Raw genomic sequence first — 15,742 nt, 5'->3', positions numbered from 1 at the left:
ATAAAAGGAAAAGACGACTGACTGATCTGTCAACGCGCAGCTCAAACTACTGGACGGATCGGGCTGTTTGCCATGCAGATAGCTTATGAGTTATGACGTAGACATATGGTAAGAAAGGATTTTTGAAAATTCAGCCCCTAAGGGGATAAAATAGGGGTTTGAATTGAGGGGGTTTTTATTAAGCTATTTTTTTCATATAAACATTTTCTCATCACGTTGGTTAGGTATTCTTCAGTCACAGCATTACCTAATTGTGGTAAAACTCAAAAAAGCCTATCGTCTAATGGACGCCTTATATATTCCTCTTATTTCATCGATGCGGAACTATTTTTCACCCAATTGAACCCATTTCCAGGAATACTCTTTTGGCGAATTTCCAGGATATATACCAGAAATGAGGAAAGATTTTACCTAGAATCGTTTATACTTGTACCTTGACTTGTACCTATTCCTTTTCAAACCCGGGTATGATTTTCAAATAATTCTTACTAAATGACAAATGACATACTTGAAAGAGAACAAATAACACTAGGAACCTTATCTAAGAGGTCCCACAGGTCTAACCTCGCTTTTTGGAGCTGGTGTTGGCACACTACACTTCTTTTTTTGAGAGTCCACCTCTGCACCAAATACCTACCATGATGGGTAGGACACATTGATAAATGATTGGTAGATGCTCTTGACGATTCAAGAGTACTTATAAAAGTCTAATTGAATTTTGAATTTGAATTGGTCAAAAATTTTAAGTTTTAAGCATTTTTAATCTGAAAGGATGATATCTAGCCACGGTCAAAGCTTCCAATTAGACAAAATGCGTTTAGTTCGTCATGTACCAACTGTCAATGCGTCCAAATAATAATTGTTCCGTTGGTCGTAATGTGCGTTCAAAAAATGTCTACGATTCACTGACAAAGAATCGTTATAAGCGTAGCAGCTGGCTTCAGGCTATTCCCTAATCATTTGTTATCGGTGCGTCGCTTTAATAAAATAAAGCGTATTTCTCGGAGCCCGGCAAAATGTACCAATACATTGGAAGTGCCGTTTGTGCCCTGATACACACCATTTGCTTCGCACTTGTTTTGTTATACCCTGAGAGTTAAGAATGAAATTACTTGTTCTAATAGTAACGTCAAATAAATTGTGTAGGTACCTACATGGGTAGGTTATATGCCAAATTCCACATACGAAATATCGCTAGGATGATCGAGTTATTTAAATATTAAGAGAGCGCCGTAATGTTTATGCGGACAAGATGCCTAAAGGCCAACGCAAATAGACTGAATGGAAATTATTGTACTGAAAAAAAAAAAACACCGAAAGACGCGTGCCGCACTTGGGCGCGCTTGGGCTTGTGCCGTTGCATAGATTCCTTCCACTTATGCTAAAGTAAATATAGCTTAGTTTGAGTTGTTATCAAGTCGCGCCGCGCCCCATCACTGCCGGTATCACATCACACTAATCACACTTCACACTTAATATTATAAAGGCGAAAGTTTGTATGTGTGTGTGTGTGTGTATGTTTGTTACTCCTTCACACAAAAACTACTGGACGGATTTGGCTGAAATTCGGAATGGAGATAGATAAGATCCTGGATTAGCACATAGGCTACTTTTTATCCCGGAAAACCAAAAAGTTCCCGCGGGATCCTAAATCCACGCGGACGAAGTCGCGGGCGTCAGCTAGTGCTTTAGTAAGAAAAATTCCGCGCGAAGGAAGGAACCACTTTTACGCGTTTCTACGATATTGACTATTGTACAATACCTACAAATACAATGAACAATATGAGGCTTCTCTTACAATCCCTCAAAGGGATTGCGACGTTTTACCTATAAGGCTGTATAGGTATTGATCTCAGTGACAATTTTGCTAAGTATTTCTCTATTTTTCCTTGCGTTTGAAGAAATATGTTACGACTATAAAGGTACTATCTCACTAGGACACCAGTGGCAGCAAAACCAGTTGCGATATCAACAAAGTGCATACAGTGCTTTGGAGAGTACGTCACCTGGTGTCTGCTTGGTCGCGCAACCCGTTTGGTAGTGGCACTACCAGAAACACCCCTTCTACACACTGCTCGTGCGTGACGATGTCATTCGCATGTACACACTGTTGTGTGAGGTGAATGTCCTCTACCTGGTGTCTGCTCTGCAATGTCATCTTGACAGTCAAAGCCAAGCTTCCTTAATGCCCTGACAGGTGTCTTGGGCTACCTGGACTAATTATATCAGCCCTTCTCAAAATGATCTGAAGCCACACTTGTTCGGCATCGCTCTTGAGGCAACTGGATTCACGTTGATGCTTGGTGTTAAATCTGGTGATTGGAATGACATATCCGGTGGGTGGAGTATCATATCCGGTTTCATTTCATATTGGGGTGTTATGTCCGATGCGTCGTTCTCTTCAACGTCACATGTATTTTGCTGTGTTTTTATAGCTCATTTGATAGCTCAAGACACCACGGTGGCGTGACCGGTGGTGTCCTAGTGAGATATTAGCCTTATAAAGCATAAACCACAAAATATCTCCACTGCATATCAAATTCCTTGAACGTGTTTCCTATACATCTTTTAGGAGTAATTCGTGCTCTTCTCACGTATACTTTCGTCATGAGATATTATTGTCTTGATATACGATACTGAAAACAATTCGCACGACTCTAAGATTGAATAGAACATAATAGACCGGTATTTTTTGGCAGAATAAAAACAAGAGTTCCAATTTAATTATTAATTCTAAGAGTGTTTTCTGGTCGTCGTTTTAATTTTATAGTAGGACAACCTAATGCCCATTGTATGGTATGGATAAAATTCAGAACAGTTTGTCGTGTTATTTGTGTAGGTATTTTGATCAAAATTGGCCTGATATTATACGAGTGTGAGAAATTTTTTCGGACTGTAAAAGTTTAATCTCAATCAATTCAGCTAGTGATAAGTAAGTTGTACGCATGAAAATTAGTAACTAATAAACTTTTAAAATTTTATATTATAACAGTAAATTAGACTGGTTTAATAGTAAAATTAGAAAAACCACCTTTATACTCGCGCTTCTGTTCGATTTCTTTTGGGTAAACTCATACATTTTTGATCAAAGGTTGATTGGTAGATTTTGTTTTTTACGTTTTTGCAATAAAGTATATACAAAAAAAGATAAAAGTATCGCTTGAATATTTTACAGATACGAAATAAAAATTGGCAGTTGGTGGGTACTGCCGACGGAATAACAATAGTTTATTTGTGTTTTCAAATTAAATTGTGGTAGGTATCAAAAATTAATATTTCACAATTTTCTAAAAAATAACCATTAACATTAGATTAGTTTTTACATCTATCCGCACTCTGAACACTACTAACATAAAGTTAACATAAAAATAGAGCCTCGATAGCTCAACGGTTGAAAAGCGGACTGAATTCCGAAAGGACGGCGGTTCAAACCCCGTTGCACTATCGTCGCACCCACTCCTGGCACAAGCTTTACGCTTAATTGGAGGGGAAAGGGGAGTATTAGTCATGATTAGCATGGCTAAATTATTTTTTATAAAAAAAAGTAACTATGTCGGTGATGCGACCTTGAAGTATTTAGTCTTATACCCATCTCAAAATCGCCCATAGTGCCTAAATAAGTTTTCACTTTAAAAATCTCGTGAATCTCGGATTTGACAGAAGATCTCATCATCATCATCATTATGAACCGATAGATGTCCACTGCTGGGCATAGATCTCTTGTAGGGTCTTCCAGACACCACTGTCTTGCGCCGCCTAAATCCAGCGGCATCCGGCGGCTTGATGTCGACGACCTAGATGGGGGGGTCTCCCAACGCTGCGCTTTCCGGCGCGAGGTCGCCATTTAAGCAACTTGGGACCCCAACGTCTATCAGACTTTCGAACTATGTGCAATGTCCATTGCCACTTCAGCTTCGCAACCCGTTGAGCTATGTCCGAGACCGGGTCCTAACAACTCGAGTGACTCTGAGCTTTCTTATGCGGCCCAGTTCTTAAGAAAGCTCAGAGGGAGTTGGAAAGAACTATGCTTGGAGTATTTCTACGTGATCAAATCAGAAATAAAGAGATCCGTAGGAGAATAAAATAGTATAACATAATATGTATCTACCTGTAAATGAACACTGACAGGGTAGCCAGGATGACGACAACGGAACTCAGCACGATGCTCAAAATGGCGTACACGGGCAGAGCTGAAACAAAACGTTTATTTACAAGACAGCCAACGTCCGCTACAAATACAGATGTATAAAATCTTCAAACCAAAACCAGTCGGACAGACCGACAAAGATACCTTATTTTAAAACACATAATCACCGTGATTCTCTTTACCACAACATGAAAGCTGGAATATAATAAATCATTACATTCCCCGATCCAGAGGGATATCTTTACAACTCATGTTTACTTTGCGAGATCATTCAAAATCCTCCAAAGATTTGTGCTCAGTGCTTATCTTAACGAGAAACTCATTAATAATAATCTCTCGAAATATTTTTTTATTGGGTTCATACTTCAATAAATCTCTCTTCTTCGTAATCCTTATTTCTGAGGGGCATTAGGTAGGTACCCCTTTCAATGTGGGTAGACACAATATATGGTGGGAGTGTTGTTGGAATAATAATATCTTCGACTCACTGATTTTACTGCATATGATTTATCTAGACAAAGTAAAGTATCGATGCTCTCCAATACACGGCAGAAAAATTAAGGACCAAATCAGGACCACCAAAGTTAACCGTTGGACTCGGTCAACATTGTTATAACAAGTACAATCGACTGATATACATACACAGAGATTTGTATGTGGATGAAGAATTTTAGTATTGTAATATCTTGTCTGGTAATTAGAAAAAAAAACGACGTTCATAATAAAAAAATGTTAGAACTGAATAGGACTCCGAAAAAAAAATTCCCATAGTAAAAGTTTGAGAGGGGCACTCCGTCACTCGCTCCATACAAACGTAGTTCGTCTTTCATTGGACTACTAACCAATCATACTCAAAGGAATTTTGTAGAAACGTTCCGGGAACTAATATTTGTAACTGTGGTTTTCCAGATTTCCGTTAAAATATTCGGTTTCAAAGTTACGCGGTCTTAAAAATTCACATACAAATCTTTGAGCGCCTGTAATTTAAAAACTACATATCTTTAGAAAAATCTAAAACACCACAGGCACAGATATTAGTTTCTAGAATATATCTGGACATATACATGGACTTTGGTTGCTTAATATTCAAATGAAATTGGGACTACGATTTTATGGAGTAAGTGACGGTGAGAGCCCTGTTAAGAGCGCTATTAGGTAAAATATTTTCATAGTAGTATTAATAAATATTTCGTCCCAAGCTGTCGGTCTTTGATTACAAAAATAATTAATTTTGCAGGGTACTTTATAAAGCCTAATTGAAATAGGGCTCGATTCATGATCCTGAAGTCCTAACAAAATTCTAAGAGAAGTTTATTCATAATACGTTCTAATTTCTAAACAAATTGGCTCTCATTTGAATATTACCCAACCAAACTCGATAAAATTCTGTAGATAAGTTCTAGGAACTATGTAATATCATGTCTGTGGTTGGCCAGATTTTCGTTAAAATATTCAGTTTTAAAGTTACACAGGCTCTAATAATTCATACTTCCATACTTAAAACTATAAATGCGAAAGTGTGTCTGTCTGTCAGCTAGCTTTTCACGGCCAACAGTTTAACCAATTTTGATGGGTACACAGTTAGCTTACATCCCACAGTTGGCTACTTTTTATCCCGGATTATCAAAGAGTTCCCACAGGATTCTTGATTGCCCATCCGTTTAATCAATTTATATGGGTACAGAGATAGCTTACATCCCGGACGCTGACATTGACAACTTTTTATCCTGGAAAATCAAAGAGTTCTCAGAATCAGAGAGGGATTTATAAAAACCTAAATCCACGCGGATGAAGTCGCGGGCATCAATCAGTAATATTATAAAGTATGGATGGATTCTCAATGAAGATCTATTGAATTTGCTTTCGAATCGATATCGCTTTATCGAATTATTCCTACACGTCTGTTATCTAAGTGCTTTAGCTGAAATTGGCAGAAGTTCTAAGTAATATTCAAAACATTTCATCTGCACGAACATCCCGTTGATTAACAAGCGAGGCTTTGGCAATATCCGGCCCTTGTAGCTCTAGGTTTGAGTCGACGTTTAAAATTGCACAGAATCATTAGGATTTTGCAACGTATTTATGAATCCTAGTCAGAGTAGTCAGCTGCTACTGCAAAAAAGAGGGCCGCGTGGAATGCTGCAAAGAATAATTTTTATCCGACTGCGGCAAAGCCAAAAGGAAGGGTTATAATTTTAGCAGTCTATGTATGTATGTAAGTATGTATGTTTGTATCCAGATTCAGTGTATTCCACCGTAGTGCCTAAACTACTGGGCCGATTCTGATGAATGAGGTGTCAATTGATTCGTTGTAGGTCCGGGTGACGTAGACTATATTTTATACGAAAAAAATTTACCTAACGGATGTTACTTAAAAAAAGTGGAAGGTCTCCAATAATTAATTTTTGCTATTGTATTTTGTGGGATGTCATATGAAAGAGGAGAAAGTTCTGAACTCATATAGGTATATAAATGTACAATAACATTAAAATATAAAAAGTTCATGATGTACAAGGAACCAGAAGCTTAATTTGCTATTATCCGCTAAACAAGACAAATCTGTATGGTGCAACATGCAGCATGCGATATGCACCGCTCGCCCCGCCACTGCTAAACATGCAGGAAAAGCCAGCCACCAAGCATGCTGCATGTTGCATCATACGGATTTGTCTGGTTTAGCGGATTATAGCAAATTAAGCTTTTGGTTCCTTGTATTGATGATGACTGTATTTAAAATCCGTCGCGAACAGTGAACGTGATACATCTGCGGTGAAGGAGATTAGCGATTCAGAAGGCGCTCGCTCCTTTAATTTCCACGACTGGCTTCAAGACGTCCTATTACACCGTGTCTCTCTGGATGATATTCGATTATGCTAGAAAATAGAGTTAATAGCGTTTATTTCTTTATTTTTTCTAATAAAACTAGTGCCGGCGTTCTGTAATGTTACTTTTTGTCTTTTTTATATTCACATACAGTTTTTTGTAAAGTGACGGTGTAACAGGCAGTAACGCTTATCTCATGAAATTTAATTAAAAAAAGCCTTAAGCGACGTACGAGTGTAAACAGTGTGCTCAATGGGATTATTCTCAAAGCTTGAAGAACGAAATTAGAACAACAGGAAACAAGGCCTGATTAAAAACTGCAGCCAAATCACCACAATCAGTGTGACAATGCTTTCTCACCAATGATGCAAAAACTGCGAAACAAGTGTAAATTAAAAATTTATAACACCCCCGACAAGTAAAGGTTACAGTAACTAGAAAAGAGCTGATGACTTTCAAACGGCTGAACCGATTTTCTTGGATTATAGCTAAGAACACTTTCGATCAAGCCACCTTTCAAACAAAAAAATACTAAATTAAAATCGGTTCATTACTTTAGGAGCTACGATGCCACAGACAGATACACACGTCAAACTTATAACACCCCTCTTTTTGGGTCGGGGGTTAAAAATGCGAAAAGCGTCGTCGCACTGCGTGCTAGAGCTTTTTTGGATGAACAGACAGGCAACACACTGTCTTGATCGTTTTTAATTTACACTGCATTATTTTAGATAGATCTTGGATGAATGTACACCACTTGGTATAGTTATAAACTGATAACACATTTTAATTTTTTTATCTTGTGATGTAACCACAAATTCACGGTTTTCAGATTTTTCCTTTACTTGTGCTATAAGACCTACCTACCTGCCTTTCATGATTCTACATCAACGGGAAGTACCCTATAGGTTTTCTTGACAGACACGACAGAGGGACAGACGGACAGACAGACAACAATGTGATCCTATATGGGTTCCGTTTTTCCTTTTGAGGTACGGAACCTTAAAAATCGATGGAGTCGCAGCCATTAGCTAGTTTCACCAAAGTCTGAACTTGTTTATCTACATAGCTAATCAATACCGATAATTGTATAGACATACTAGCATACATATAGGTTTTTTGAAATCCCGTGGGAACTCTTTGATTTTCCGGGATAAAAAGTAGCCTATGTGCTAATCCAGGATATTATCTATCTCCATTTCAAATTTCAGCCAAATCCGTCCAGTAGTTTTTGCGTGAAGGAGTAACAAACATACACACACACACACGCACACACACACACATACAAACTTTCGCCTTTATAATATTAGTGTGATTTTAACTTAAATGATCACGCTATTGACTCTGAATAACTTACAGTTGTCAGGGCAGAGGGAGCCGTCAAAGCCACATCTGGGGGTATCCGGAGGGGGGGAGGTCCGCCCGCCCGCCCAGTAGATAGGGCGGTTCTCCACGAACTGGAGTGAAGAGTTGGCTGCGACGTACGTTGCCACCACCTGTGAAAACATTATTGGTTATTGGCTTTCCTTTAGTTAAACAAATATTAATGAAAAATATTTTTCGACCACTTCCATTCTGCTACTGATTCCATTTCTGTTCAAATAATATTACAAACACACTCTGATAAAATATGATGATGATGATGATACCCGGAAAAAATACCCGGCTGTTTTTTTGTGGGCTCTTCTCAGACCCGGGCGCATTTGGAACCCACGTTAATAATTATCACCACTAAATCATCTTACAAATCCAACAACTGACAGTCAAAAAGTGTATAGTACCTACTTTGAAATACATTATTATTGAACTTTGACTATGTAAGAGCAGTCTTGCTCGAATCATTTTAGTAATTCGTATCTTATTTTATTACCTAAATTCCTAGGCAGACTGCCTATGGTCTGGACTGAAGTTCTAAATGTTGCATCAATCTTATGTATCAATAAAAACAATTATTTTTATTTCTTGAAGCAAACACGCGTTGGATCTATGATCTTAGCCGTTTCGTCCTGGACAAAATTCTAGTTTACTTGACCACGTGGTCAACTACAATTGTTGTTGAACTGTAATAGGTAAGTAATGCAAAATTCTGAGCCGTTGGCTCTAGGATTGTATTACTCCTAATAAGAATATTTTTGCCGAACCAGTGAACCGAAAGAAACAAACATAGGAGATCATACATTTATGCCGGATTTATGAGATATCTAGCATTTTTCGTCACATCTACTCGGAATTACAGGTGAGATGGAAAATGATTTTATGCTCGACTCAAGAGCTTGTGTCAACCCGTGTATATTCACTGGGGAGTTGTTCCAAACAAATATGAACATAATGGTAGTGGAGTTGACATAACTTTCAGATACATTTAAGAAGATACATTATAAATTATAATATACTAGATGATACCCGCGACTTCGTTCGCGTGGATGTAGGTTTTTTAAAATTTCCGTGGGAACTCTTTGATTTTCCGGGATCAAAAGTAGCCTACATGCTAATCCAGGGTATAATCTATCTCCATTCTAAATTTCAGTCCAATCCGTCCAGTAGTTTTTGCGTGAAGGAGTAACAAACATACACACACACACACACATACAAACTTTCTCCTTTATAATATTAGTGTGATAGTGTGATTGCTTGAAATATGCCTCAATACATTTTGAGTCTGAATCCTACTTTTTTATTCGATGACAAAGGTCTTGAAGCTTGAGGGATATGTGGTCTAGGATCTAGGGTAAGTTGGTACTTGACTATATAAAATTATGGTTTTTATAATAAAACATAATTATTATACTTGTATAGTATCGTGTTATTGTAAATTGAGCAGTTAAAAAGAGTAACCGCCGAGTTTCTTGCAGGTTCTTCTCGGTAGGATCGGCATTCCGAACCAGTGGTAAATTATTTTGACGATTCAAAAGCACTTGTAAAAGTTTATTTGAATAAAAATCTATTCTATTCTTGACTCAAATAAAAATTTAATACAGTTAATTTATGTTCTTGATTAAATTTTGAAACTAGCTAATAGGTAAATGTTAATTATTCTAACTTTCATCAAACTTTGCATATTAAAGCAAAGTACCTGAGCTTGAACAAAACTTTGTATCATTCAACTTCGCTTTAGCGGTTACAATTAAGTGATAGGGCCGTTTTCGAATAATTACCCAAAATATAATCGCCGACCCAGTTTAAACTGTGAACAATCAAATAACTTTCCCTCTGATACCGAAAGCTTATTAAGAAGGACACTTTAATAATATTTTGATATTAATGTAGATAGCTTCTGACAGTCGAAATATTGTCCGTCCGTCGTGTCTGTCAAGAAACCCTTTAGGGTACTTCCCTCTACTTTAGTAGTTCGATTTCGGTAAGAGTTTAAAAAAAAAAACATACTTATCAACAATTGCACAGGGTTCAAACCTGCGTCTCGGAGTATCGCATCCGGAGCGCCTTGGACCGCTAGGCCATTTTCAAAATACATAAGAAACTGTCGGGTTTGAAAATAGGTACATATAGAGACTTTTCATTACCTTGCGGTTATTAAATACACTACACAAGCGCAATGTATACATGTGTTCTACTCTGTTACTACGGCTTGTTCAATAAGTAATTAAAACTAGTGTAAATTAAAAATTTATAACACCCCGACAAGTGAAGGTTACAGTAACTAGAAAAAAGCTGATAACTTTCAAACGGCTGAACCGATTTTCTTGGATTATAGCTAAGAACACTCTCGATCTCTCAAACAAAAAAAAACTAAATTCAAATCGGTTCATTAGTTTAGGAGCTACGATGCCACAGACAGATACACACGTCAAACTTATAACACCCCTCTTTTTGGGTCGGGGGTTAAAAAGAAAGATATACCATCGGATATTTTTGCTCTATTAGGGAACTTCAGCAAATGAGATCATTATGATTGGTTGATGTGCTTACCGCGTAAGGGCTCCGACCTATATACGAATGGGGAAGCGAAGTGCTACTTAACGAGATTGATAAGTTAAGTGGACGGGTAATTGGGATTTTCTGTACATATTCTGGAACATAGAAAATACTGTGATACAAATAAGTATACAAGTAAATTAAAAATTTATAACACCCTCGACAAGTGAAAAATACAGTAACTCGAAAAGAGCTGATAACTTTCAAACGGCTGAGCCGATTTTCTTGGATTATAACTAGGAACACTCTCGATCAAGCCACCTTTCAAACAAAAAAAAACTAAAATAAAATCGGTTCATTAGTTTAGGAGCTACGATTCCACAGACAGATACTCAGATACACAGATACACACGTCAAACTTATAACACCCCTCTTTTTAGGTCGGGGTTAAAAATAAAATACTTACGAATTTACTTTAGAAATTTTTACTCTAGAAAATACTTCGAATAAACATTTCTCAAGCTCTGTCTGCATTTACTTTAAACAAATGTCACTGTGGCAAAACAAAATAAATCCTCCCTAACAAAGTTAGACCTTCCCAAATGTTTAAAGGGAACCCTTTTATACGGGGATAATCACACTCTATCTCAGTAGTTAGTAGTCCTTCGGGACCTTTTGTTGCGCAAATGAATCCTTTGCGAAGTAAATTTTCTGCGTAAGTTAGCCAGACAATTAATTTCTGAACCGTAATTTTTGTATAGGAATTTACAAGGCCGAGCGGCTGGATGAAATAAATCCTCCCTAACAAAATTGACCTTCCCAAATGTTTAAAGGAAACCCTTTTATACGGGGATAATCACACTCTATCTCAGTAGTTAGTAGTCCTTCGGGACCTTTTGTTGCGCAAATGAATCCTTTGCGAAGTAAATTTTCTGCGTAAGTTAGCCAGACAAATTTCTGAACCGTAATTTTTGTATAGGAATTTACAAGGCCGAGCGGCTGGATGAAATAAATCCTCCCTAACAAAATTGACCTTCCCAAATGTTTAAAGGGAACCCTTTTATACGGGGATAATCACACCCTATTTCAGTAGTCAGTAGTCCATTGCGCAAATGAATCCTTTGCGAAGCTTTTCTGCGTAAGTTAGCCAGACTTTCTGAACCGAAATTTTTGTATAGGTATTTACAAGGCAGAGCAGCTGGATGAAATAAATCCTCCCTAACAAAATTAGACCTTCCCAAATGTTTAAAGGGAACCCTTTTATACGGGGATAATCACACCCTATCTCAGTAGTCAGTAATCCATTGGAACCTTTGCTGCGCAAATGAATCCTTTGCGAAGCTTTTCTACGAAGTTACGCAAACAATTTTCTGGACTGTAATTTTCAGTTTATTTACATAGAAGACTTAGATAATGGTAAATCAAAATTTACGAATATTATCACATTTATTACACAGAGGTATATTCAGACTATGATGAATGAAATTTACGAATATTACCACCTTATTGCGCAAAGAACCCATTTGCGTAGCGGTTTTTCGGAAAATGCTGCACATAATATTTGTAGGTATACAACTTACAAGATGTTAATATAATATTTTTAAGAATTGCATTATTTTAATATCTAGGTTTTGTATCTAACTACAAAATTACAAATAGTAAAAATGAATTCAATTTAATTGAAAGTAGTATACTTAGAGATTGAAAATAGTAAATCAAAATGAATTGAATTGAAGAGTGTATGAATGAATTAATGAAAATACTTTTACTATACACCACAAAATGAATACAAAAAAAAACAACATGCACCGGCGGCCTTATCGCTACCTAACGATCTCTTCCAGGCAAAGGACATTAATGTACAGCAATGTCAAACGCGAATCCCATGTGAAGCTTCTGCATCAAATCAAACAGACTGTGATTTTATCTATATGATGTTCTCAACCACTCACAAACTAATAAACCGACTAACAACAAAGTAAGTAGATAGACTACAAAATAATTCAAATACCTAATTTAAAATCTGAAAATTTTAAAGTATGCGATGAAAGCTTTCAAAAACCAATTCCATCGAAATTCCAATCGAACAAAAGATTCATCGGAATGGGCTCGACAGTGATATTGACATAATAATATGCAAGTACGCTAGATGAGGTGTGCCATACAAAATAACAGCTATTTTTTATATATTTATTATTCTATAGCTTTTTATATGGACCTATTTGTATAAACATACTTATAAATCTGAAATAAAATCTTATTTATTTATTTATGCCGTTTCGAAGCGCCCCAGCGAGCGTACCGGAAATTAAAATTGTCATTTTGACGTGTCAAATGATCTTCGAGTTGACACTAGGTTGACCGATTTCTTATCACTAACATTTAGTTCCGAGTACGCTCTCGCTCCTCCTCTCTCACTCTCCTCTCTCTCTCTCTCTCTCTCTCTCTCTCTCTCTCTACTAGCTCTAAAATGGCGAATCAATTTGCTTCAAAAAAGGGCACAATAGCAAGTCCAGTGTACTTGTTTTATATAGGTCAGTGGCTCGACCCATTCTCTTAATTACCGTCGTGCGTCGTTAATTCCAGTCCTTTTAATTGGAGCTTTGACTATGGAATCTGGCAGTTATGTGTTTTAATTACGTTTTTTAGCAGTTTTATTTATTCGTAATGTATTACTTACATTGTTTTAGTAGTGAGGTCAATATCAAGCAAAAAAATATTTGAGGATAGATTTATTCAGAGTACCTAGTGCACCGAGAAAGAGATGTCAAGCAATGTAGGCCTCCACGGGATAAAAAAATCAAATTATAACGTTTTAAAAATAACTTTGTTTTAAATTAAAAATAAAGTAAGTTATTAGTCGTGACATTTTAGAAATTGTAAGTATCTACCAGAAAAATTTACTACGGTTTCCAATTAAGTAAAACTAAAAATCTAGACAAAATTATAAATGCGAAAGTAATAAGTATGTCTGTCTATCTGTTTGTTATCTTTTCACGGCCCATTCGCTTGATCGATTTGATGACAATTGTAAACCCTGGCTGTCATCCCGGAAAATTAGAGTTTCCATGAGATTTTCAACCTACCTAAATCCACGCGGACGAAGTCACGCGTATCATCTAGTACGTAATACTCAAATAGACTAATAAATAAAGTAGAAACACAACCAAACTAGACGATTTTCAGTTCAATGAGATGTATGTATTGCTTCTTTCCTGGCATTCTTATGCCAAAGCTTCGATCTTATACCTACTCTGTATTCTCATAGTGGCATAACAAATACTTTACCCAGAAATGTGTGTTACAGGAATTTCAACTTTAATACGTCACAAACCAGGTCGATTTCACAATGTTGTGAATATAATCTAGTCGTATTTTAAGTAACGTTAAAGGAAGGTCGCTGAAATGTCCTCACAGTCTGAACTACTTAAAGCACAACGCTCACCCGCAAAATGGAGTGGAGCCGTGGATTTTTTTAAATAATAATATAGGCATACGCTTCATTGCATTCACACCAAATAATAGGTGCTGTGATGATGCAACCTAATGGGGAGCGCGCTTGCTTAGAAGATACCTGTACACTCTTCTTTTGAAGGTCCAAATATTGTAGCTGGTGGGAAAAACGGAAGTTGAAAGGGCATTCTATATTCTAGTAGTGTTTATTAGAAACAAGGAAACGAACCAATTCGTACGAGTCCGAGGAATTTCGACTATGTAAGTGTTGCAGGTCTTAACGATGCTGCGCGACACTTTATTCACGGATTCCTGATAACAACTAAAAATTATCTCTATTTAGGTAGTTTGGCCCGAACACGGTGGCGCGTGGCTCACCCAAGCCTACTTTTAACTGTATTCCAACGTAAATGAAGCAAATGAAAAAAAAAATCTAAAATATTACAAAGCGTATTGATCTTTACCTCCACTTTCGTAAAGTCAAACAAAAGAAAAATCGTGAGAATGCACGAGAATTCTTGAGCATTCTCATGAAACTCTCCCCTTCCCCTTTCTTTACAAATCCTTTTCGTTACGCTGCCAATGTAAATCATGCCTAAGTTGTTATCAAAAACACTCGCCTCTATTTCACTTCGTCTGTATGCGCTGGCCCTTACTTTATGCTGAAAAAAGTTAGATACCTAATCTTTAATCATGCGTAATACCCGTCACAATTTGTAAAATGCATGAGTTTTCTTTTTTTTTGTAACCTGTAATTTGGTTTTGTGCAATAAAGTATATACATACATACATACATGATCTACCCACAATTATTGATACCGCAAGTTTTTATGGCTAAAGAAATGTTCTTTTCTTTTATTCGATGACTTGACCCTTGACTGCGATTTCAGCTGGTGGTAAGTGAAGATGCAAATAAAAGTAATTTCACCTAAAAGGGAAATGCCCATACTCTCAACCCGAATTCCGAATCGCCATGGCTAAAGCCTTTCTAAACTATAAATGAAAAATTGACCCTTTCAGGAATCAAACCCGGAACTTTCCATTTATTAATCCAAATTAATAATTTACTTATATAAATTAAGTAATAATATTGTTTCCCTAAATAATACTTTTCCCACTTTAAAATTCGCACGAATCAACAAAAGATTTTCCGCCTTAGAAGCCTGAACTTCATTACACCAGAAGCCGTTCAAATAAAACTGCTTACTTAGTTCACTGAAGATGACTTTAAAGTAGATTTAACAAGCTCATAAATACGATATTGAGTTTCTGAACAATATTTACTTTAAAGAAGTTGTATAATCACTCTCCATACAAACGGAGTTTTTTTCCTATTGGAATGCTCAAAGAAGTTGGTCTACGGCCGTGCCGCTAAGCAATTAGCGTTCCGAAATGATGCCGTGTAGAAACCAAAGGGGTATGGCACTTTTATTAAACCCATACCGG

At 36.9% G+C, this 15,742-nt stretch overlaps 1 protein-coding gene across 7 annotated transcripts in view; it reads right to left on the bottom strand.

Annotated features, from left to right (window-relative positions):
• LOC123876988 (atrial natriuretic peptide receptor 1) overlaps positions 1 to 15,742 on the bottom strand; it is a 167,112-nt gene that overhangs the window by 16,219 nt on the left and 135,151 nt on the right. For all 7 annotated transcript variants that reach the window (XM_045923460.1, XM_045923463.1, XM_045923457.1 and 4 more), the window contains 2 exons: positions 8,328 to 8,466; positions 4,109 to 4,190 (listed from right to left, as the gene is read on the bottom strand). In XM_045923460.1, the coding sequence (XP_045779416.1) occupies positions 4,109 to 4,190; positions 8,328 to 8,466 (221 nt within the window). The remainder of the gene's footprint in view (positions 1 to 4,108; positions 4,191 to 8,327; positions 8,467 to 15,742) is intronic.

This window comes from Maniola jurtina, chromosome 22, assembly GCF_905333055.1.
Source record: "Maniola jurtina chromosome 22, ilManJurt1.1, whole genome shotgun sequence".
NCBI lineage: Eukaryota > Metazoa > Arthropoda > Insecta > Lepidoptera > Nymphalidae > Maniola > Maniola jurtina.
This window is presented reverse-complemented; position numbering and strand designations above follow the sequence as displayed.